Source organism: Thermobia domestica, chromosome 8, assembly GCF_964235325.1.
Source record: "Thermobia domestica chromosome 8, izTheDome1.hap1.1, whole genome shotgun sequence".
Taxonomy (NCBI): domain Eukaryota; kingdom Metazoa; phylum Arthropoda; class Insecta; order Zygentoma; family Lepismatidae; genus Thermobia; species Thermobia domestica.
The window spans coordinates 11386968-11412147 of record NC_137461.1 but is presented as its reverse complement, the minus strand read 5'-3'; the positions used below and the strand labels follow the sequence as shown (position 1 = coordinate 11412147).

General features: G+C 34.5%; 1 protein-coding gene across 1 annotated transcript in view; it reads left to right on the top strand.

Annotated features, from left to right (window-relative positions):
• LOC145691585 (phospholipid-transporting ATPase ABCA3-like) overlaps window positions 1-25180 on the top strand; it is a 159315-nt gene that overhangs the window by 2139 nt on the left and 131996 nt on the right. Inside the window, exons 3-6 of the mRNA XM_081766991.1 lie at window positions 2241-2472; window positions 5816-5970; window positions 20888-21043; window positions 23016-23087. Coding sequence (XP_081623117.1) covers window positions 2241-2472; window positions 5816-5970; window positions 20888-21043; window positions 23016-23087 — 615 coding nt within the window. The remainder of the gene's footprint in view (window positions 1-2240; window positions 2473-5815; window positions 5971-20887; window positions 21044-23015; window positions 23088-25180) is intronic.

Here is a 25180-nt window from a genome sequence, read left to right as displayed (position 1 = left end):
ATTCTTACTGAACGGAGACAAAAAACGCTCAAATATTGGAGTGAAATAAAATCGCAAGTCCTCTTTCGGAGAAATTGCACAGGGGTTTCAAAGAGTTTCGGGCGTTAGTCTAGCAGCAGGAGTTAAATTACGTAGTCATGCATCCACGCACAAGCTGAACATCAATCCCTAAAATGCGAAGCGTCGATTTCAATGGTGCAAATATCACTAACATTCACGTTAGGCACGCGGAAACGCGATCTGTTTAGCAATACAATCGCCGGCGAATTCCACCACTTTTCTTCTTCAGTGCTATAAGTGAAGCACCCCAAAAAAATTGGTCGTAAAATGGTCAGCACTTTCCCAGATATAATTAAATGCATAAATTCGCAAATGGATGTGATTAAGCGTTCCCTTGAATAATAACATAAATTGTATTTTGAATATCAGAGACATGTTGTGTTAGATAGCATTTGCAGGCGTCAACGCACGTAGTAACCAAGAATACAACGTTCGATCATATCGATTCCAAAGAATCTTCGTACGACAATAGCATTCACGCACGTTTCATTTCTAACTTGTCTGTAAGCGCTGATCAGTGACCATGGCTATCAGTTTGGAATTTTATACCATCGGAACAAGATTTGATTATCCAGTAGCGCATTCTGCGAAAACTTCACATGTAATGATTTTTGCGCCTCCCTCTTTGATAACTCCTTTTGTATTTCTAAAGACAAATTACTCAAACGTGTGTGTTATCGACAATGAAGTTCCATACGACTATATTCAGAAATGCATTGGCCTTGTGTGCGTCGTAGGTTAGACGGATTTTTGTATCTCTACTAAGATCGTGATTAAACATGTGACCATAGTCCATACTCGTGTTGGCTACTAAATTGAGTCTACCAGACACTTCGTCTGTAGCAGCCGATCAGTGAAAGTGTGAAAAAAAGTTGTCTTAACGGAATGAGTGAACTATACACGTCCTATGATTAGAAAGAATACACAACTTACCCGGTTTCAGGATATATGAAAGGAAGGGAAGTGAGTTTAATGTCCCGCTCAGCAGCGAGGCTATAAAAGACGTGTATCTACTGATTAACGTGGAATCCGAACCAAATGAGCTCCCATCGGGAATCAAACCCAGATCTCAAATTACGAAGGCGTGTACTTCAGAATTTGTTTTGTGGGGCATTGCTGTCGAAAATGTGTAAAAGGTTTCTCAGTACAGACATCTTGAGTGAGGCTTTTCCTGAGTTCCCTTATTCACACCAGACAAATGCGGTAAAGTACCTAACATAATCGTTTCAGGCCACTTCCTTTCTTTCCTTTCATCGAATAGTGTGCTCACTGAGAGACATCATCCGTCATGTACGTGACGAGCTAAATAGTCATAGATGCAGACAGCACATATATCAATTTCCTAATCATAACCATAAGAATCTCGAGTATTTGGCAGTGTACTTGCATTATGTCCTCTTTGACGTCTAGACATCAAATTTCTTCTTGTCTTGAAAACTTAAATGTGAATGAGAATTGGTATTCTTCTTTTGGCAGTGCATGCTTACAAACTGTTAATTTATCGTGTCTGTCAATATGCATTTGCTATTTTATATAGTACTAAAGAAAATTATAGCAGAACGCCAATAACATACACATCTTTCTTCTATATGCTTTGATTTAGAGTCTTATGTCTGGTATGTCGTTAATCCATCTACCATAACTTTATCTTAACATTAAAAATTGTCTATTTCTCTCTCTCTCTCTCTTTTTTTTTTTTTTTTTTTTTTGAAGAACGAGCGTAAATATATATTACGGATACTTGGAGTAAACTAACCTAAACTTGGAGTAAACTTGATCAAATTTCCACCCTATGATGTTAGAAACAAATAATTTAGAAATTAATACGCTTCTGATCTACAATCATTTTCCAAACATGACTTTAGTTTAGCAATTTCTGGATCGTAGGATAACATAAACCAGAGAAACTTCAGGCATACATATCCTGTTTTACATACATGAACTGACAGAAATATAAACCTTACACTCATATTATTATATAAACTACAATTGTATCATTATATTTATTCCTCTATGGTACAGTTTTCAGCTTACACAAGGGTTGTTGTATTCACTCAGATAACATTTTTCATTACACTTCACACAATTCCAGTTTGTGTTCTAAAAATCAGATAATAAACTATGTATTTAAAATTATAGAAGTATGTATTATTATTATTATTTACGTAATTTCATTCTAGTGTTTGAAACGCGAAAAAGAGACCGAAATACCTTACGGAGTAAGCGTTTCATCGCGTGTTGAAGAGGTGCCAGAAGATACTGAAGTAACAATTCGTATAAATGGTTTAATGAAACACTTTGGTAAATTCATAGCTGTGAATAATCTTACAATGAATATTTATAAAAGAGAAATCACTGTTTTGTTGGGACACAATGGTGCTGGAAAAACAACTGCTATGAATATTATCACAGGTAAACTTTTTAGTGTTTAGTGCTACTTTTTATATACCTTGTGCATCATTTGTTCGTGATCAATTATTTCCTCCTACCATATGAAATTTCTAATGATTACTGCTACATGACTTATATTAATTGTTTTTTTAAACAAATGACAATTAATGATAACGTAAAAAAATGCTAGCTCGTTTTCAAATAGCATATGAACTTCATATTGTTTAAATCCAAAAGGCTTGTCGGTAAATCAAAATGTTCAAACGCTGAGGGTTTCGAAAACAACATGAAAAACTCTAACTCAGAGAGAAGAACATAGACTTAAAGTATATTTGAGAAGAAGATCCAGAAATGAATATTCTGACCCTAGAGGAACGAGGATGGTGACTTGCGGAAACTTCATAAGCAAGAAATATACATAATCTATACCGTTTACCCAGCATTCTTAAGATCATCAAATCTAGGAGGCTCAAGCGGGCAGGTCATGTAGAAAGAATGGAACAAAGTGAGTACTCTTTCGAAGTCTTAACTGTAAGACCAATCTGAAAATGACCATTAGGAAAAGCTGGGCACAGACGGGAAGACAATATTAAGATGTGTGTCGCAGAAATAGAAATACAAAGTAGAAAGCTGATAAATTTAGCTAAGGATAGAGGTCAATGGAAAGCTTTTGTAAATGCGCCATGAAGCCTCCGGTTCCCAAATGCCATAGAGTTAGTTAGTTAGCCAGTTAATCACTTAGTTAGCCATTGATAAAATTTTTATTTCAAAACCACATATGAAACACATCCTTTTGGCTTAACGATAAACACAAATATATTTACTCTGATGTTCTTTTATATCTTTCTAATTGTAAGTCGGTTACATTTGTTAAACTTTTAAGAAACTTTTAGGGAAGTTTCAAGGAGTATCTCATCGACACAGTTTTGGCAAAAGATTTGTTGAAAGACGTTTCTGTGTTCTCGCAAATAACAATTTGAAGAATCTTCTTTTACGGGTTAAGTTTTACGCCTAACGAAGAAGGAGCTCAGGAGATAAAGACCGTTATTTCGATTACACGGAAGATTTTTTCTAGAGTTAATCCTGTTAGAATGGGTGAAATTAAGGTACCTTCTATAGTTTTTCCTTATACAACTATAGATTTTTCTTAAAGAACTGTAAAACTCTTGTGTGTGAAAGAATTAACCGGAGGGTCGGATTTATTAGTCACCGCTGTTAATGTAGTGCATATATTATTTATGATCAATTATTTATAAGATCGGGTAATACATAATAATAATAATTTAGATCTAAGCGTTAAGTTTACTATCAAACTGGATAGAACTAAATCTTCTCCAACAAAGAAGTGAGAACTGTTATTGTTTTCTATGTAGGAATTTTAACATTTAGGAATTCAAAGTTTGTTAGCTCTAGTAAGTTTATTTTGTAATTCTTGCGCTGCAGCACATGTTAAAATATACAAAAATGTTATTAAAGAATGCAAAATTTAATCATGTATTAAATGAATGAAGAATTATGTGACTCAACTTAAAAGATGCAGTAAAACCTATTCTAAATTTGTTCTTTTATGCGTAGTTTCCTTGGAGAAACCACATCGCGTCCGGTTAGTGGATTTGGGTACTAGAAAATATGGTGATAAAGTTGCTTTACGTACGTATTGTATTGCTATATGTTTACCGGATGGATGTACAGTCAGCAACAATTTCGTGCATACAAAACGAATGGACAATTGGGGTACAGTTTTCAGTATATTAAACGGAATGTTATTATCTGTACGTTGTAGCCGTACAATCGTGGCACATTCCAGCCATAGCACTGTTATTCGAAACATAAATTTTACCACACGGAAATACCTTTTCTCCTCTTACTCTATAAAGACGTTTAATTCGCAGTTTAAATTTAATTAAGATTTTTATTAATATTTCATATTTTGCGTATAATTCAAACACGGAGTCTCTAAATATGTACATTGAAATAAATAAAGTAGACATGTTTTATTCTAAACCACATCTATAAACAAAAATGTGTAAAGTAATTTGGAATTTATATCTCGACACTGAGAAAATAACAAATTATGTTTACCTAGGTGAACAAAACTTTGTTTTGTATCAGGTTCCTTATATATTTGTATAAAAATATATTTTCGAATGGTATAGTTAAAATCGGAAGAATTCAGATGCCGTCAATGTACCTATATATGTTCCTTTTTAATTCGCTGAGATTGACAGAAGTAATTAGCCTACACCATCATTCCTACAACGCAAATCGACGAGTATTTTTCTTTTAATTTCTATAATATAGCCAACCAATTTCTGACTATTACTTATTAAGTATATTTATGTTTCATTTTAAACAAACACGCATATGATTTAGATGTGGCTTCCTTATCTAAATCTATTCAATGGTCCCTAAATAAAGAGATTAACACTTTTAGTCTGTTTTTTCTATCTCGTACATATTTAATGTATTATAAAACTGTTCTCGTATGTGGGATAATATATTCGTACTATCTTTGGCTTTCCTTCCGCTCTCGAGTTTCTATCTCGATTGTAAATAAAATTGGTAATTAGTTCTATTTTCTGTTGAGAACATGGAGAAAAAACGTTAGTAATATGGATTGAATTTTTTTCACTTCTAATAAAAACCGTAAGTCAACTTTTGTCGACGAAAAAAACATTTCCGTAGAAAGCGAATGTCGACTATAGTCAATGTTTTAAATTTTTCGGCAGTATTTTTAGTTTGTCAAGAGTAGTTGCCACAGGTTATCGATGCGATTTTTACCTTCTATTGTTTCCAATAAATAGTTTATTCTTGAAAAAGATTCTGGAGGGGATCCCAACCAAAATAAAAATTGGTAACGCAGCTATAAACCCTAAAAACTCCACATTTCTGCTTACCGGATAAACAACTGTGTTTTCAAGTATTCTTTTCTGGAAATATTTGAAGAATATGTTGTTTTGCAGAATTTTGACTGTCATTCACTTTTTGTTTTTTTCTATTGTTTAATTGCGTAGTGGAAATGGAAAAGGCTGAAAGTGCCAAAAATATAAAAAATCGATTTTTTGCATGGAATGTGTTGTAAACGACATCGCCAATAACCTAGAGAAGGTCCAAAGTGCCAGAAAAATTCCTACTAGTTTCTAGAGCACTCGCAAGGAGCAGCACCTTAAAGGATAAAGTACAGTTTTAGGAAGTTTTTATTGAATACTGGAAATTTTACTTTGTGGCACTTTCAGCCTTTTCCATTTCCATTACACAATTGTACTTTTATGTGAACAGTGGGAATGGGAAACCAGAATTTCAATCAATAATTGTCTGTGAATAACACCTTCAAGTATTATCAATATGGTTTCTTTACTTTTAGGGTTCTATACTCCAAGTGATGGATCTGTTTACATAAATGAAATGGATTTGATGAAAGATATTAAGAAGATAAGAAGAACACTTGGACTTTGTCCACAATTAAATATATTATGCAAAGACCTAACAACAAGACAACACCTTCTGTTTTTCTGTATGGTATTTAAACAATAATTTACTATTACTTTGTTTTAAAATTGGTTAAATAATACTTCCCCAATTTGGTTCCTTTAGGTGTTTACAATATAATTTTGTTGACTGTTTCCTATGAAAGAAGAAGAGAATCTGAACGTTATCTCTTATATTTATATACCTGCAAGCCATATCAGCATACATATTATATATGCTTCTTACACAGGCTTATATAACAAGAAAGGGTAGATGCAAGTACAATGACATTGTTGCGAAAGTATCGATTCAAAGACATTCTTCTTCTTATCATTTTATCCAGGTTCACATTTACAAGTAACAACGACGAGTATATAGAGCTATTATGTTATATACCGATTGTATATAAAAGCTTTGCGCATGCTCTTTTTTTTAGGCATGTATAAATATATTTTTCTTGAAGGCATTTTCTTGCACACAATTAGTTTGTACTATTTTAACTTCTAATGTAATTTTTGAGTTTTTTGTGTGTTTGGATTACGGACATGCTTACCACTCAATTCGTTAGTATTGTATGGGTTGTTTTGAAGGAAGTCACATTCTTAAATATCATTTTTGACGAACGTTGTGACCAAGATATGAAGTCAAGGAAAAAGAGGGAATTGCAGTTCCTATTACCTGGGTAATTATCGCGTTGGAAACCCAGGTGTTTTCTTCGGGTTCCTTCGTGCAAAAACACTTCATTTCTAGATAGTACTTATTCCGCAAAGGTCCCAATCTTTTGGGAGATAAAACCAGGGTTCCTGAATGTCTAATTGATTAGCAGCGTCTATGTAGCTCTCCTGTTTAATATATAGGAACAAAATACGGGGTCTTCCGGAGGCCACCTTACGTCTTCTGGCTGAAATTCCAAATCCACAATTAACTCCGCTAGTTGTTCATGCACCTCACAAGGTTGACCTGATCTGTCTTCAAGGGATTTGGCCGGGGCGCCTTCCACTCGGAGGGGTGTGCAGAAGTCTAACACACCATTTCTCGAGCTTGGTTCGAGCCGATGTCATCTTCTTCGTCTCTCCTGCCGATGACGACCTCGTACGAAAGGGCTGGGGCAGCATATTGACTGTAAGACCTGGGATGGAGGCTACGGTGGCATTTGCGGTAGAGACCCTCTAATTGTATTGAAGAGCAATACAGAGCAGGCGAATTCTCTCAATGAAGAAGCTTTATCTTCTTCTGACTGCTGGTCGATATATGCAAAGGAGGTATTGATATCCCGGAGTTCAATGGCGTCCCGTTGTCCGACATTGAGGTCGTTGAGGCGAGATCGCAAGTAGACTAACATCGAAAGTTGCTCCGTGGTTACAAGTGGCTGATGTTGCTGCTGTTGTTGATTTTGAGACAAAGATTCGAGTAAGAGCTAGGAGAGATACGACGAGCGCGATACTGGGTCGGGCATCTCCGAGCGAAGTTCTCCATCTTGAACTTTGGGCTTAAAGAGGTACTGTGCCAAAGTAATCTGTTGAGGACAGCGATGAGGTTTGGGGTTAACACTAGGTGACGTCGATGCGGAGCTAACACTATCCTTTCCCTTAGCACTGGCACAAGTCACTTTAGCATTAAGTTACCCCATAACAGGCGAGGGTTGGACAAGAGTGGCTCCACTGGATAAAGATCCAAACTGTGAGGTCGGTGAGTTCAACACTGCTGAAAAGTCTTGAGCGAATTGTGCAACACGAGACGGTACTAGCGAAGCGTCGTACGTAACCCTTATATGGATCGGACAGTCGAAAGAAACGTGTCGTACAAGACAGGTAGACCAGTGAGACGTAATGTTGGCGAGTTGCGAAGAACAGCAAATGATAAACAAGACAGCAGGCAGCTATCGGGCAGGGACTCAACCACTACCGGCGGACTGGATGAATCAATCAACCCAAATCCCAAGCTTGCTTTCGCTCCGCCCAACCCCTACTCTCGACTTGATCGAGGGCAACTGGAGAGACTCGTACGTATGACAAAGAGAGAAAGTGCCCTTGAATATAAGAGAAATCAATGATGTGGTAATTGGAATAGGAGTCAAACAAGAATGTAGTATGTCGCCCCAATTATTTAACATTCAATATTATTGAACAATGAAAGTTAAAAAAGAAAGCATTAATTGGAGATATCAAATGTAAGATATATATATATGATGCTTTTTATAACTAGAGCCGGAAAAGGACAAGAAGACAGGATTGATAAATTAATTGACACTGTGAAATTATATGGAAACCGACATCCAAAAATCAGAAATCGTGAGAACGTCCCGTACAAAATCACTGTTACTTGTCAGTGTATAAGAAAGTGGTGTTTTAAGAAAGTGGTTAACGTTGGTGTGACTTACTAGATAGGTTTCCTAAACGGCACTGTTTGGATTCGTATTTCATAATTTACTCTTTGTCCCAAATTTTAGGATAGAATAGAAGTAGTAGGGGTCCCGCCGAGTCAGCAAAAAAATTAGTGACGTCATAGGTCAAAGGTCAATAACCTTGGCCCGGGGACAATGACCTAGGGGTAAATAGGACCACTCCCTCTAAAATCTGGCAGGGGTACCATGCCCCACCCTCTAAATTTTGGCAGGGGTATGTAGGACCACCCCCCTTAAATTTTGGAAATTGTCAAATCTCAAAATTGGGTGTAGTAGCCTAGGACCATAGTATGTATCTCGATCAGTATTGGGGTGTATATCGTTCCCTTTCACGGGTAAAAAATTGCCGAAAAGAGATATGGGTCTTCATAAGATATGGGAATATTTGTTCACCCTTTGAAAAATTTAGGAGGGGTACCTTGGCCCACCCCTTAAATTTTGGAAATTACCCAAATTAAACATTTGGTTATAGTACTGAATCCTAACATGTATTATGATAAATTTGGGTGGTCCACCTCGTTCCCTTTTAGGGGTAGAAAATTGCCAAAATATAAACGTAAGCAAAACGTTGTACCACGTGTTTGTTCTTTTGGCCCTATTTAACCTCTTGGATTAGGTCCTGTTATATTATATGATTATATGGTCAAGTACACGGGTCCATTTCCTATCATAAGAAATATGTACATTTTTACACCACTTTAAATTTAAGGGAGGGGTACCATTGCCAACCCCTTGCATTTTGCAAATTTTCCAATTTAAGCATTCGGTATCATAGTACGTGATCTCAACATGTATCATGAAAAATTTGGGTGGCCCACCTTGTTCCGCTTCATGGGTAAAAATTGCTAAAATAATAAACATAAACAATATGTTGTACCACGTGTTTGTTCTTTTGTCCCAATTTAACCTCTTGGATGAGGTTCTATTACCTTATATGGTTATATGTCCATATATATGGGTTCATTTCCTATCATAAGACATGGGTACATTGATGCACCTTTTAAAAATTTGGGAGGGGTATCTTGGCTCATTCAGTCGGTTTTAGAAATCGTTTAATATAAGCATTTGGTATCATAGTACAGGACTTCAATATGTATCACTATAAATTTGGATGGTCCACATTGTTCCCTTTCATGGGTAAAGAAGTACCGAAATTCAAATTTCGGAGGTTATTGACCCCTCTTTAACACGTTATATGGGTATGTACAGAGGTTTATTACCTTCATATGATTATGCTCCCTTCTAAATTTGGGACTTATCAAATAACAAAATTCGGTAAACGTTTTCTAGGACCCATTCTAGGTGTTGGTGTTCATCTTATGGTGAAATAATAAAAATTTAAAGGTTATTGACCTATTTTTTAATACGGCTTTATTATAGAATAAGTACAGGATTTATTACTTTTTCATAAGACACAGGTGCATTTGTGTACCAATCTTAAATTTTGGGAGGTCTACATTTCTTATTGTCATATCAATAATTGGTAATTGTTCTTAAAATTGGAAAGTATCTCGTTCAATTTGTAAATCATTGTCAAATATTAGTATGATCACGTGATCAGTTATTGACCTATGATGGGATTAGGAGTCCGAGACATTGGTACGTTTAAACTTTGAAGGATAATTTGAGAATTGTAAACAATTGACGGACATTATTGACCTTATTGAACATATAATGATGTGATTAATTCTAAGACTTAGGTATATCAATAGAAGTGTTCTTTAAATTTGGGAATTGTGATAAACAGAATTTTAAAACGAAATTTGAAACAATACTTTGATCTTTAGTCACAGCTCATAGTCTAAGATCATTTGTGGTGATTGATTTGACCTTGAGCTTTAGAAATCTCATAGCTAACCTTATTGAATCTTATGACTCATAGTCTTAAGGGAATACATGCTAAAAGAATGAAATTTAGTCACGAGGTGATGTAATCTGATACTGGAAAAGTTATTGTTGATGTAATTTGATTGATTGATCACTATCTTTCGTGCAATCTGATTGGCTGATCACTATCTTTCGTGCAATCTGATTGGTTGACGATTTTCAAATCTTTGCTGCATTCAGTTGTTTTGTTTAACATTTAAAAATTTTTGAAATTTTTGTTAAAAATTATTTTCTTGAAACTTTGGTTTGACATTTTTTCGTTTGATATTTTGTTTGAAAATTTTTGTTTCGAAATTTTTGTTTGAAATTTTTTTGAAACTTTTGTTTCAAAATGTTTTTGTCTGAAACTTTGGTAGAAATATTTTCGTTTGAAATTTTTAGTTTGAAATTTTTTGAATTTTGGTTTCAAATTTTTTTGTTTGAAAGTTTTTTTTGAAAAGCGTTTGATTAATTTTTTTGTTATATTCTTTGTTTTGAAATTTTTGTTTCAAAATTTTGTTTGAAATTTCTTCGTTTAAATTTTTTTTCGTTTCAAAACTGAAGTTTTTTTGTTTGACATTTTAATTTTAAAAAATGTCCGATTTTTTCTGTTTAAAATATTTTGTTTGAACATTTTTGTTTCGAAACTTTTGTTTGGAAATTTTGGTTTCAAATTTTTAAGTTTGTTCATTCATTAGTGAACAACCGGAAAAGCTTAGAAAAAAAATTGGTTTGAAATTTTTCGTTTGAATTTTTTTGTTTGAAAATTTTTGTTTCGAAATTTTTGTTTGAAAAATTTTGGTTTCAAAGTTTGGTTTGACATTTTTAAAAGTTTGTGCACTCATCGGTAAAGAAATGGAACTGTTTAGAACAAAAACCTCTGGCAACTTTGTTTATCATTGTGCAATAGTACACGTCAGAACATGGGGTAGTACTTGAAATGGAAAAACACAAATCATTGAAATGGATCATTTTATTACACTGCACTGGTTAATCACACGCATCCATACCAGATAAAGGATCTGGATATAGTCGATACAATGTATTTTGAACTTCCTGCACTAGTTCGTCTTTAGCGTATAATTTTAATTCCAGTTGAAGTTTTTTAAGGTCTATTGCATTATCAATTGATGGAAACTCAATGTCCATTTGATCACAAATAAACTCTTTATCAATACTGGTATGCACCCACGAACGACGTTGACAACCATCACAACATCTAGATACGTGTTGTATAATATGCATGACACATTTCTCAAAGTAGTACTTTTTCAGGAATATACTTGTTTTGTTGCACACCTCCACTGGATGTTTAACACACTGAAATACGTTGATAAATTTGTTCCATTCCGTTTGCGTTAGATACACCATATTGCGAGGGCCATGCAATGTACTCTTTTTACGTAACAACTCCATCTTCTCTTCGAGGACTGTACGCAGCACCACTTCATGATTTGAGCCTAATGATTTGACTATGGTCACATTTAGCTCATCATGAAAATAATCATTCATTTGATCGATTCGTGAACATAATATTTGCCATTCTTCACAGGTCAGTTGTACACCAAATTGTTCTGCTTTGCCCAATCGAATCACTTGTTCAAATGTTCTATCACTGATACCAATCATCACATGTTTTGTTTGAAATATATTTATTGGATAATAGCTTGCGAAGATGTATTCTTTATTGTTAGAAGTACATATCTTTCCTGCTGAAACACACTTGCTCAAATGATTTCATGTGATACAACTGTATTTGCTGATTTATAGAACTACGGCTGACGTCATTGGAAAGAAATGATTCCATCACAGTTGCTGACGTCATGCTGACCAACCAAATTCATAGATCGCATTCAGCATAGAACTACGTCTGATTTCAAAGGAATGTGCTGACGTTTGAGTTCATGATTTCATCACAATTGCTGACAAAACCGGCTGTGTACTAAATTCAATTGATGACTTCGACCCAAGAATCTTTTGTATCATAAAGATACAGATCCAGTATTTAAAAAACGCAGAAGTTCTTCTTGTTTTAATGCTTCCATGGGAAAATATCTTGCTGGTAAAATTATATTCTTATCATTTTCAAGCTTCACTACGATTCTTAATCCAAACTTTGTAAAGATATTTTGGCTACCTAAGATATTATAAGGTACATTCTGTTGTAAATCAGTAATCTTGGTAAATGATTTCATCACATCATGTGTGTTTAGAAACTGCAGGCAAGTAGCCATGATGATATCATGAATACTAACTCGAACGATACTTATATCTGATGCAAAACTGATGACATTGCATTATCATGTTCTGACGTGTACTATTGCACCATGATAAACAATGTTGCCAGAGGTTTTTGTTCTAAACAGTTCCGGATCTTTACTAATGAGTGCACAAACTTTTAAAAATGTCAAACTAAACTTTGAAACCAAAATTTTTCAAACAAAAATTTCGAAACAAAAATTTTCAAACCAAAAAATTCAAACGAAAAGATTTCAAGCCAAATTTTCTTCTAAGCTGTTTCGGTTGTTCACTAATGAATGCACAAAATTAAAAATTTGAAACCAAAATTTTCCAAACAAAAATTTCGAAACAAAAATGTTCAAACAAAAAAAAATTAAACAGAAAAAATCGAAAATTTTTTAAAACTAAAATTTCAAACAAAAATTTCAGTTTTGAAACGAAAAACATTTTAAAAATTTAAACGAAGAAATTTCAAGCAAAATTTTGAAACAAATTTCAAAACAAAAAGTATTACAAACAAAAAATTTTAAACAAACCTTTTTCAAACAAAAAATTTCAATCGAAAAAATTTGAAACCAAAGTTTCAGACAAAAAATTTTGAAACAAAAATTTCCAAAAAAAATGCAAACTGAAATTTTCAAACTAAAAATATCAAACGAAAAAATGTCAAACCAAAGTTTCAAACAAAAAATTTTCAAACAAAAATTTCAAAAAATTTTAAATGTTAAACAGAACTAAACTGAATGTAACAAAAGTTCGAAAACCATCAACCAATCAGATTGCAAAAAACATAGTGATCAGCCAATCAAATTGAACGAAAGATAGTGATCAACCAATCAAATTGCATCAACAATAACATAGGCAGTGTCAGATTATATTTCGCCTTGTGTGTAAATTTCAGAGTTGTAGCATGTATTCCCTTAAGACTATGAGTCATAAGATTCAATAAGGTTAGCTATCAGATTTCTAAAGCTCAAGGTCAAATCAATCACCACAAATAATCTTAGACTATGAGTTGTGTAAAGTTCAAAGTATTGTTTCAAATTTCGCGCCTTATGTTAAAATTCTGTTCATCACAATTCCCAAATTTAAAGAATACTTCTCTTGATATACCTAAGTCTTAGAATTAATCATATCATTATATGTTAAATAAGGTCAATAATGTCCGTCAATTGTTTACCTGAGTAGAACTAACTGTTTTCTACAAGTGTGTATTCAAACATAAGAAGTACCACAGCAAAGGAAATGAATCCCAGTACACTAGCTCATAAAGGTGAATCACGTGATACATCGTGTTGCTTACGTTTAAATTTGGTACATAGGCTGGAATAATCAAAACCAATGACGCAATTTAATTTGACAATTTTCAAATTATCCTACAAAGCTTAAATGAACCAATGTCCTGGACTCCTAATTACATCATAGGTCAATAACTGATTACGTGATCATACTAATATTTGACAATGATTTACCCAATGAATGAGATAATATCCAATTTTGAGAACAATTACCAATTATTGATACGACAATAAGAAATGTACCCCCTCCCCCAAAATTTAAGATTGGTACACAAATACACATGTGTCTTATGAAAAAGTAATAAATCCTGTACTTATTCTATAATAAAGGCGTATTAAAAAATAGGCTATAACGTTTAAATTTTGATTATTTGACCATAAGAGGCACACCAACATCTACAATGGGTCCTAGAACGTTCACCGAATTTTGTTATTTGATAATTCGCCAATTTAAAAGGGAACATAAACATATGAAGGTAATAAACCTCTGTACATACCCATATAACGTGTTTAAGAGGGGGTCAATAAGCTCCGAAATTTGAATTTCGGTACTTCTTTACCCATGAAAGGGAACGAGGTGGACCAACCAAATTTATAGTGATACATATTGAAGTCCTGTACTATGATACCAAATGCTTATATTAAACGATTTCTAAAACCGAGTGAATGAGCCAAGATACCCCTCCCAAATTTTTAAAGGGTGCATCAATGTACCCATGTCTTATGATAGGAAATGAACCCATATATATATGACCATATAACAATATAAGTTAATAGAACCTCATTAAAGGGGAGAAATTAGGCCAAAAACCAAACACGCGGTACAACTTATTGCTTACGTTTATATTTTAGCAATTTTTACCCATGAAAGGGAACGAGATGGACCACCCAAATTTATCATGATACATGTTGAGGTCATGTACTATGATACCGAAAGCTTAAATTGGAAAATTTCCAAAATTTAATTGGGTTTTCCATGGTACTTATCCCAAAAATTTAAAAGGGTGCATCAATGTAGCTATGTTTATTGATAGGGAATGGACCATTATTTCTAATCATATAACCAGATAAGATAATAGGACATTATCCAAGGGGATAAATTGGGCCAAAAACAAACACGTGGTTGTACTGAAATTTGGCAATTTTGTACCCATGAAAGGAAACGAGGTGGACCACCCAAATTTATAATTATCTATATTAGGGTTCTATACTATAATACCAATTGTTTAAATTGGGCAATTTCCAAAATTTAAGTGGGGGGAAGTACCCCTCCCAAAAATGTAAAGGTGTGCATCAATATACCCATGTCTTGTAACAGGAAATGAACCAATATACATGACCATATAACCTTATAAGGTAATATGACCTCATCCAGAGGATAAATTGAGCCAAAACCAAACACGTGGTTGTACTAAAACTTGGCAATTTCGCACCCATGAAAGGAAACGAGGTGGACCACCCAAATTTATAGTAATATATATTAGGGTCCTATACTATAATACCAAATGTGTAAAATGGGCAATTTGTAAAACTTAAGGGGTGGGCCAAGGTAACCCTCCCAAATTTTTAAAGGGGTGCACAAATGTATCTATGCCTTATGATAGGGAATAGACCCCTATACATAACCATATAACAATATAAGGTAATAGGACCTCAAGAGGATAAATTGGGCCAAAAGAACAAACACGTGGTACAACGTATTGCTTACGTTTATATTTTGCCAATTTTATACCCATAAAATTGAACGAGATGGACCACCCAAATTTATCATAATACATGTTCGGGTTCAGTACTATAATACCAAATATTTAAATTGGACAATTTCCAAAATTTAAGGGGTGGGCCAAGATACCCCTCCCAAATTTTTAAAGGGGTGCACAAATATACCCATATCTTATGAAAGGGAATTGACACCTGTATACGCCCATATAACTATATAGGATAACACCTCATGAAAGGGATAAATTAGGTCAAAAAAACCGAAATTTGAATTTTTGGCAATTTTTTACCCATTAAAGGAAACGACATAGACCTCACAATACTGATAGAGGTACATACTATGGTAATAGGCTACCACACCCAATTTTTATATTTGGCAATTTCCAAAATTTAAGAGGGGTGGTCCTATGTACCCCTGCCAAAATTTAGAGGGTGGGCCAGGTTACCCCTGCCAAATTTTAGAGCGGGTGGTCCCTTGTACTCCTAGGTCATTGACCTCGGGCCAAAATCACTGGCCTTTGACGTATAGCGTCACTAAAAATTTGCTGACTCGGCTGGACATAATGGGACCCCTACTAGTATAGACTTGTCTCATGTACGACAAACAAAGGTAACATATTACCTGATATGCCGCAATACTCAACACACACTTTAGTTCTCTGTCGCCACGGGAATTGAATAAGTCTCAAGACCAGTGCGACCTAGGAAAATCTCCTGGTCTCTTGCCTGTAGTTTCTTGCGTAACAAATCTAAATATCTATTAGTAGGTTGTATTTCCATAAATTAAGAGTATTTTGTTGAGAACGAAAATCAAACGTCTTTTTGTTAAAACAAATCATAATCTGTATTCTTTTTAATGAACTTTCAATCCAATGAATAAATTATGCTATTCACCTCTGTTCAATAGAAAGAGTATACATCAGGTGTAACACCCATAGTCATACCATACTGACATCCATTGCGCAAATAATTTTGAAATCAAGCACTGTAGCTTAAATATATTTAACTTCAAACACAGCATGACATAGACGCAGGATGCTAATCGAAAAGAACAACAGAAGCATATTTTGTGCAAGTCACATTCATTGCATTTGATATAGTTACAATGTAATCATTGTGTTTCTCGACATTTCAAACATCGAAAAGAAAAATTACGTTTCAAAAGTATGTACTTACTACATCTAACTGAGTCTGTATATCATTTGAGTGAATCTCATTTGCAGTTTCTTTCTTCCACACCATGTCACAGGCAAGTACACACAGTTGATATCACACGTAAGTACAAGTATACACAGCTAAGATTTTCGTATAGTAGGCATTTTCTCACAATAAATCTTTTATCAGATTTTAAGATGCCGTCCCAAGGTTGGAAGACATGTAATGTTTGTCCCAGATCCTGGTCTCTGTAAGTCCCGTGCCATAGGAGGAGAAGTTGTTTCAGTTTAGGCGGGATACAAAAAAAATGCATCATTAAAATCAATCCTTTCAGGAATTCTACTTTTTGAGTGAAATTTTAGGCTTTCACTCAAACAGCTACTGCTTCCTTACTATTTATTCTAGGATCATGGTTTATGTTTTTCTCTGGATAGAACACACTTTCCACCAGTATCACTCACCCGTTAGTATTATACACCAGAAACGAGAAATCGGGAAAAACAGGATTTTTTGCATTTTTTCGAAATTTTGCACTTCTCTGGTTCGGGCTTGGGTTTACGTAGGGTCTGATTTTTTTTTAAAAAAAGACTACGATGATATGTGCATAATACCTTTGGAAGATTTCAATGTTCTATCTTAGAAACAAAGGTCGCATGAAATTTTTGAATATCTCAACGTGACCCTTTTTTTTTTTATATATATATGAAGCGCATGCTGAAAGTCGTGAGCAACATAATTTAACATCGCAATCTTTAGTTGTAACTGAAACCAAACATATCATCTTAATCTACAGACTTTTCTTTCATTTTCTCCATATGTTGACGCTGTTTTTTGCTAGCACGTGACCACAGGCAGGACTTCCAAATTGACGGGCAGCGATGTTTCGTTTCGACAGCGTGCTGTGATTGAATTCCTTGTTAAAAGAGGACCAATCTGATTCAGAAATTCACCGCAGAACTGCCTATGTAAGTGTGTGCATGGGTGCTAGCAGTGTTAGGAAGTGGGTGAAACATTTTAAGGATGGTAATGCGAGTATGGAAGATAAGCCTCGCGGCGAAGCCCTCGAATTGCCTCCACGGAACACAAGAATGTAAGGTTTGATGAGCTGATTATAAGAGATTGGAATATCAGTGTGAAAGAAATCCCTGATAAACTTGGTGTTGGACATACTGCAGTGCAAGAAGTGATTCGCAGCTTAGGTTATCGGAAGGTTTGTGCCCGTTAGATCCTACGTTTATTAATCAATGATCGCAAACGTCAGAGACTAACCATTTACCAAACTCTTCTTCAGAGATTTCGACATGAAAGTGATGACTTAGTGTCGATTATTGTGCCTGGACGTTAAACGGTCACATCATTATATAAACCTGAAACAAAACGACATAAGATGGAATGGCACCATTTGAGTTCGCCACCTAAGCAGAAAGAGAAGACAGTGCAATCGGAAGGGAAAGTTGTGGGGAGCGTCAAGTAGGATGCACAGGGTAGCATTCTGGTTTGCTTTCTTAAGCATTGACAAACCATTAATCCTCCCTGCTTCATCTGCCACTTTTGATGCTTCATCGTGTCTTGTGTGATAAACGTCCTAGAAAGATAATCCTTCAACAGGATAATGTACGTGCCATTACGGAACAAATCAGGAGATTTGGGTGGGAAATTCTCTCGCATACCCCACACAGCCCCGACATGGTACCCTAAGACTACCATCTTTTCTTTTTGTGAAGAATCAGATACGAGGCCACCACTACGAGCACTGGAGGTTATTCGATAAGCAGTGCATTAGTGTCTACGGCCAGCTGGAACGGATTCACTTAGAAATAAAGATTAAGGTTGTGAATCAATGTTGCTCAACACTTTCAGTATGCTCCTCACACACACACAGACACACACACACATATATATATATATATATATATATATATATATATATATATATATATATATATTGCAGAAGCGTACTTGGTCATTACTATTTGACATAGAGTTGTGGTTTAAGCGCCATTTTCTTCAGTATAATAAGGTGTTCCCAATGGTACTACTTGGATATACGTATAGCACACCTGAATCTAAAAATTCTGAAAAAGCCAGCATTTTTTTTAAATTCCGGTAAAACACTTTGCTCCTCGGGACAGTACCTCGGTTCACGTAGGAATACGATTTAAAAAAAAAAAAACGTTGTTATGCACATCAAAATTTCAATCATGTATCTTGAAAACAAGGGCAGATAAAATTGTTTTTAGTCTTTGTTTAGGCCTTATATATATATATATATTGCAAAAATTACTGCGTCATTACTATTTTGCCTAGAGTAATGTCTCAAACGCCATTTTCTTCAGTATAGTGAGCCCTTTCTAACGGTATCACTTGCATGTCCATATCACATACCTGGATCCGAAAAATCGGGGAAAAACGGATTTTTTTCTGAAAAAAATTACCCATCGGAACACTTGCACCCCTCATGTCCTGTCTCAGTTTCATGTAGGGATTTAAAAACGAAATGACATATATACAAATGTACACCCAGTCCGTTTGTAAACTATCAATCTGATATCTCAAAAACTAAAGGCGTGAAAATATTTTCAATTTGCCTTAATGAAAAATAAAAAAGGCATGCCTCTCTGCCCCCAATTTGCGCCGCCAAGTTGACCATCCGGTTCGAAAACGAATCTGGGATATTCTTTGGTACATCCTTGACTTAATCAAATAAAAGCCTGTTTAAATATATGTTATAGAATGTAAGTACGATGCTATCGTACTCTCAAAGACGAACGAACCTGTCAAAGACGATACTACGCCATCGCAACAAAAATTTAGAAAAATAAATTCTAAAAGGGATATTATCACAAATATATCAATACTGAGCCTCTGGTTATAAAATTATTAGTTATTCCATCATACCCAGAATAAACTCTGTTAAAAGCCTCATTTGAATAAAATGGCCAGCTTGAAGTACCTGTCTGTTGAAAGAAAAATACCATTATCAGAATAGCCTCTTCAACATCAGCCGCATGGTACTTGAATAAGAAAACGTTTCTAATGTGTTTGTTATATACTTGTATTATTTTAGAATGCTATTTCATTCCTTACAGTTAACAATTGTGGAAGTGCTCTAGTACTTTATCAACAATTCATTTCAAGATCTTCTGAACCGTTGGATATTCTACTTCATTGAATCTCAGACACAATTCATAGTAATTCTGATGTTGAACTTAATGAAAAACGCAGGTCAATTTTGAGGGTTATTACAATGTGGTGCATTACGCATTAATATATCTTCAAAGCGAAATATTATTTTCTTCATGTACTAAGTTATGGATTAATAAGATACTTAAAAACGTTTGTTACATATATTGTATGTTCACATTATATAGCTTAATCTTACGTTAGTTTTCTAGTGATATGTGAGAGTCATACTTAATAATTCACGGATACATGTATAATCACATAAATATATTAATTAATCATAATCATCTTGCAGTTTCAGACGTAGAGTCTGTTTATCCATGTTGAATAAAAAAGCTGGTCGGCAATATCATATTTGAGCTGTACGGACATGTTGAAATGGGAAATCATCCAACAAGAATTCGGTATTTTTAAACTTATATACCGAGGCAAGAAGGGACAGTGAATATGAAACAGATTCTAATGGTGGAAAGACGAAAGTATGTGGAAACGGAGAATTCGGACATATTTCAGTCGCATGGTGTTTTTAAAACTATAGAATCAACTTAGTGGGAATTACAATTGAACTTGCGGACTGAATGCCCCACACGTGACTGTCCTACCACGTAGTAAGCGCGACTGCACCCAAAATTCATGAGTTAGAAACTCACATGAAGCTTCTCAAACTATCATCCTTATTCTTTCCACATTTCTTTTGAGGCAGTGAACCCAACGCAGGAGAGGACTCACAAGACAATAAAGAGGCAGATGCTCAGTGTTATTGTAGATGATATATCTAATAACGTGATCTATATTTTTAAAATTATTTTTGACTTTATATTCTTACATTAATGCTCCGAGACTGAGGAAGAAACTGAGATTGAAACTTGTATTATTACAGAGTATGGCGGAATGAAGGGACATAAAAGAATTGAGTCTGAGTCTAAAAGAAATATCGTAAACGGGGTAATAGATGTAGTTTGGATACGGATAGATCCAAATACCTTATATCTAACAAGCGATCATTCTACCATTGAGTCACCGCTAATTCGTAGATTAAGGTTGGTGTGTAATTGTCAGTAGTACATATATTGAGATTTCTTCTTGCCCAATATACTTACAGCTAAGAGGAAACACCCGGAAGGTTGCAGGTGAATTAGCTGATAATTATTTGCAAAAACTTGAGCTTGAAGTTGGAAAAAACAAATTAGTAAAGAAATTGTCTGGTGGACAGAAAAGAAGACTACAACTAGCTATTTCACTGATTGCTGGAACTGAGGTTAGTCTTATTGAAACAAAAAAGCAATCCGGGCAATATTTAATATTGTAACTAATCATTATTTGTAGATTAATTAGTGAACCATCTTGGCATTAGGCATACTTATCTAACAGCATACTGGTCTGTCTTTCTGGGCATTCACGACATTGAAAGCTCAGGTAAATTTCTACTAAAGTGCTGAATATCTTCAAGGTTCTTGCCATGTCTATTACTGCTGTTTCTGCAATCAGTTATGTTCACTAGAGGTGGAGTAGCGTGCATCGTTGTTACGTTTGAGCATGTCACATATATGTTGAATAGGGCAACACTCTGGCAAGTTAAGGGGCCATGGTAATGTTCAGAACTCAAATATGTCAGAACAACCACTAACGTACGCATTACCGTACATATGCGAGCCGTAATTATAGATGAAATGGTCCTTTTTTTGGTCCGCGGCAATGGTACTGCAGCTGATTAATGGCACACCACAGGTCATTGCTGAAATTTATTTTCTTATCACGCTTTACTGATCGATCAATTGATCCAACATTACAGGCTGTGATGAAATATGATAGGTGTTCTTTGCTCTCCTCGTACCTTCTAAGCAATTCGTTAACCCAAGTGTGACCATACGCTTATAGATGAACAAGAATCAATCGTCGTTTCTAGATCATTAAATCAGTAACCTTGTTGGACGCTCTCTGTTCTGAGTTAGTTTAAATCATCAGTAAACTAGATTGTCGAATGGTGTGCCCGAATCGTCTTCATAGAGTCGACCACTGATTGAAATTAGTTGAAGTGACTGGACTTCACACCGATTAACATATGTTATGTTATTATAAAATTATTTACAAATATCGGAAAGGTTTTCTAGAACTTTATTTTATTACTGATTGTACGTTCGAGTTTAACTGATTATCTGCCTTGCATTAACACACGTTCATAGCCGTTATTAGTAAACTAAAGTAATGAAAGGTGTGGTTTTAGATGTCTAAAGCAAACGGTGAAAGACATGACATATTTCGAAATTTCAATAGTAAGTAAAATTCAAATTATTGATTCATTATAATTATAGTGTTTCATTATCTACCATCGTGTTTGCAAAGTATGGAAAGTATGAAATCTCTATCCGTAATTCGGATGAGGCACATAAATTTACAAGAGGAGAGAATCTATAAACAGAACAATACGGGAATTGTAGAGAGAAAAGAGATAGGCAGAAACTCAGGTATCATTACCAGCGAATAAACTTTTCCGGAAGGAAAAAATTGTGAAGTTAATTCAGAACTAAATACTTTCAAATTATAAAGTAATCGTCGTAACTCCAGTTGATTTTAAGTTATGAAAATAAATCTTTTTAAGAATATATTTTCCTTATTTTATCATCCTTCTTGTCACGTTTCAGTTAAATTTATTTGCAGTTTGCATTTGTACTAACAAAAAAATAAACATTCCTTGAAGTTTTTAATGTCACAGAGAGAGGGGTCGGATATTTAAAATCACACACAAAATGCCTTGATTGTCTCGCCATGATGTAATGAGAAATTTTGTACTTTATTTGATGCTTTATTTATTCGGAAATAAGCAATATGTTCTGACAGTCTTAGAATGTGACTATTTTTCACGATGGAGTCATTAAATAAAAACTTTTGGTCAGAAAAAGAGTTTTCCATGCCATTAATACAACATAATCTTTTAATAATTTATTTTGAATGTACCAAAAATGGAAATGGTGAATGTTTTAAGAAATCAAAGAAGAGTGGGTAAGATGTACAGTTCAAGGTTAGCTATAAATAATGTGCCAGGTTCTCTCACTTGAGAATGTCATATTTGATTATACACTTTCTTTCACTGTCTGGAGATCACAAACATTATATATATATATATATATATATATATATATATATATATATATATATATATATATATATATATATATATATATATATATATATATACGATCCTTTTAATATTCTTTTTCCTCTTTGTACAGATAATAATTCTTGACGAACCTACCACAGGTATAGATCCTGAATTTAGAAGACATATATGGGACATTTTGTTGGTATGTAATATGCATTGCTTAATAGTTTCCTGTACATAACTGATTATTGTCAAATGTGTTACTTCTATGAGCATTTAGAAATCAAACATTTACAAGCGGCTGTGAACATAAGAAATAGGATAAGGAAAACTAACTCAACATAATTTGGTTTTCTTTGTTAACGCTACTATTATATATACAATTATTTGATTAATTTTGAAGCATAAAATACAAACTTATGAATGGAATTATCAGTTTAGTGTAAAGGAATAGTCAAACATAGCCCAGTTGTGACCCACAAATGAAGTAGCACTAGGTGTATTATTTTAAATCGCCACTGGCCAACAAATTTTAATCTTTTTTTTTTTAAATTTTGACTAAAATTAGCCACTTTCTGTAGAATTTGACCTACTGAACACGAATATGAAAGTTAACATTTAAAATTGACACTACATTAAGATAGATCGGTCTGTGATGTTTAGGTTGTGTATTAATAATGTTTTATATGTCGACACGCGGCACCTTTGATATGATTTAGGCCGTGACTGCCCATATATAATCACTAGCCAACTTACCCTACAAAGAATACATATTAGTATATTATTGAAATTTATATAGTATTTTAATGGAAAGGTTTGTTGGGTGGGGTGGGGTGAAGTTTAGGTTTATGAGTTTTCGCCGGAGATTCTACTCAGAGTTCCTTGAGTTAACTTACATTTCTATTTCCTGCATCGCTTTGCCTGTCGCTTGTGAGGATAAGCAGGGTTATCTTTAGCAATCATCCAACAATAGTCGACCATCATTGAAGTTGATCACTTCCCCTGGAATCTCCTTTCTATTGTTCAGATTACCTTGTGCAAGCGTTCTCTATGTTCATGACCAATAGTTCCGCAGTTGTCTGAAAAAAAGTCAGAGTGTGAATGAAGATTTGAATCCACAAATACATTTTACAATTAAAATTTTGGAAGAGGGAGAAAATGTTCTCAATTAGGTCTTCGTAATTGTCTGATCTTATGTTGCACAGTGATTGTGTTGCGTATTTACGAAACGCATTCCGATCTTCCTTCTTATCAACTTCAATATCTTGGCAAATGCGACACCAAACAAGACTGTTTTAATCTGTGAACCTGTAAAAACTCCTTGTTCAATGTTTGCTTAGTTAAGTGTTAGAAACTTTCCCAAGAGTTACCTGAAAGCTGGTCTAGATTGGTCCATTGATTTCACTAAGCTCTTCATTACACCTAACTTTCTATGTAATGGAGGTAGAAGAATCGCGTTTTCTTTTTTAAAAAACAAGTGGTGCGTACAGAACATTCTTCCCCTCGGCATTCAAAGATCTTGGTCAGTGACGCTTCACATAATGCCGTGTTTTCCCTTGACTATCCCATTTGCAGGAGAAGCAGCAATATTTTGTGTATCCCTTCTGAAAGGTCATCAGTACCACTAGTACCTTAAAGTCTCAACAAAAATACCAACCATATTTGATCCACTGGAGGAAAGCAAATATTTTTTAAACATTTTTGTAAGTTTCTTTCATGTATACAGCGTGTCGTACTGGAATGGATGGAAGCTTAATTCTATTGTGTATTAATAATACCTTTAAACTTATTTTAGACGAATCAATGAGCAAACGCCATTCAAGTGTTTGGTGTATGATATTTAAGGCTTTCATCAAACCATCAACATTGGTACAGAACAGACGGTTTTTTTCCTTTCTAAAGAAAGGAATACTCTTCCCATGAAGAAACCTAAAGAACGTTACTCGAATATTTTCATGAAGAAAGTTCTAGTCTTGCAACCTTGTAACGAGTAACTCACTTTTTCTTTAGGCAATTCAAGATCACGAACAAGATCATTTATCTTTTGGAAGGTAATTTTGCTAGAGAGAGATGATTTTTCTTCGATAATGTAACAAGTGTCGTTACTTTCCAAATTCATTGGTTAATTTCCATCTTCTTGTTCGTTCGAAATGTCAGTCAGTATTACAGGAATGGGCAATCTTTCTACATGAGGAACTGGTTTAATAGCAGATGGTATTTTTGTGTACTGGAGTTTCTGTTTCTTCTTTTTTGTCATTTCTCGAGAAATAGGTGGAACCATGTAAAACTAATAGT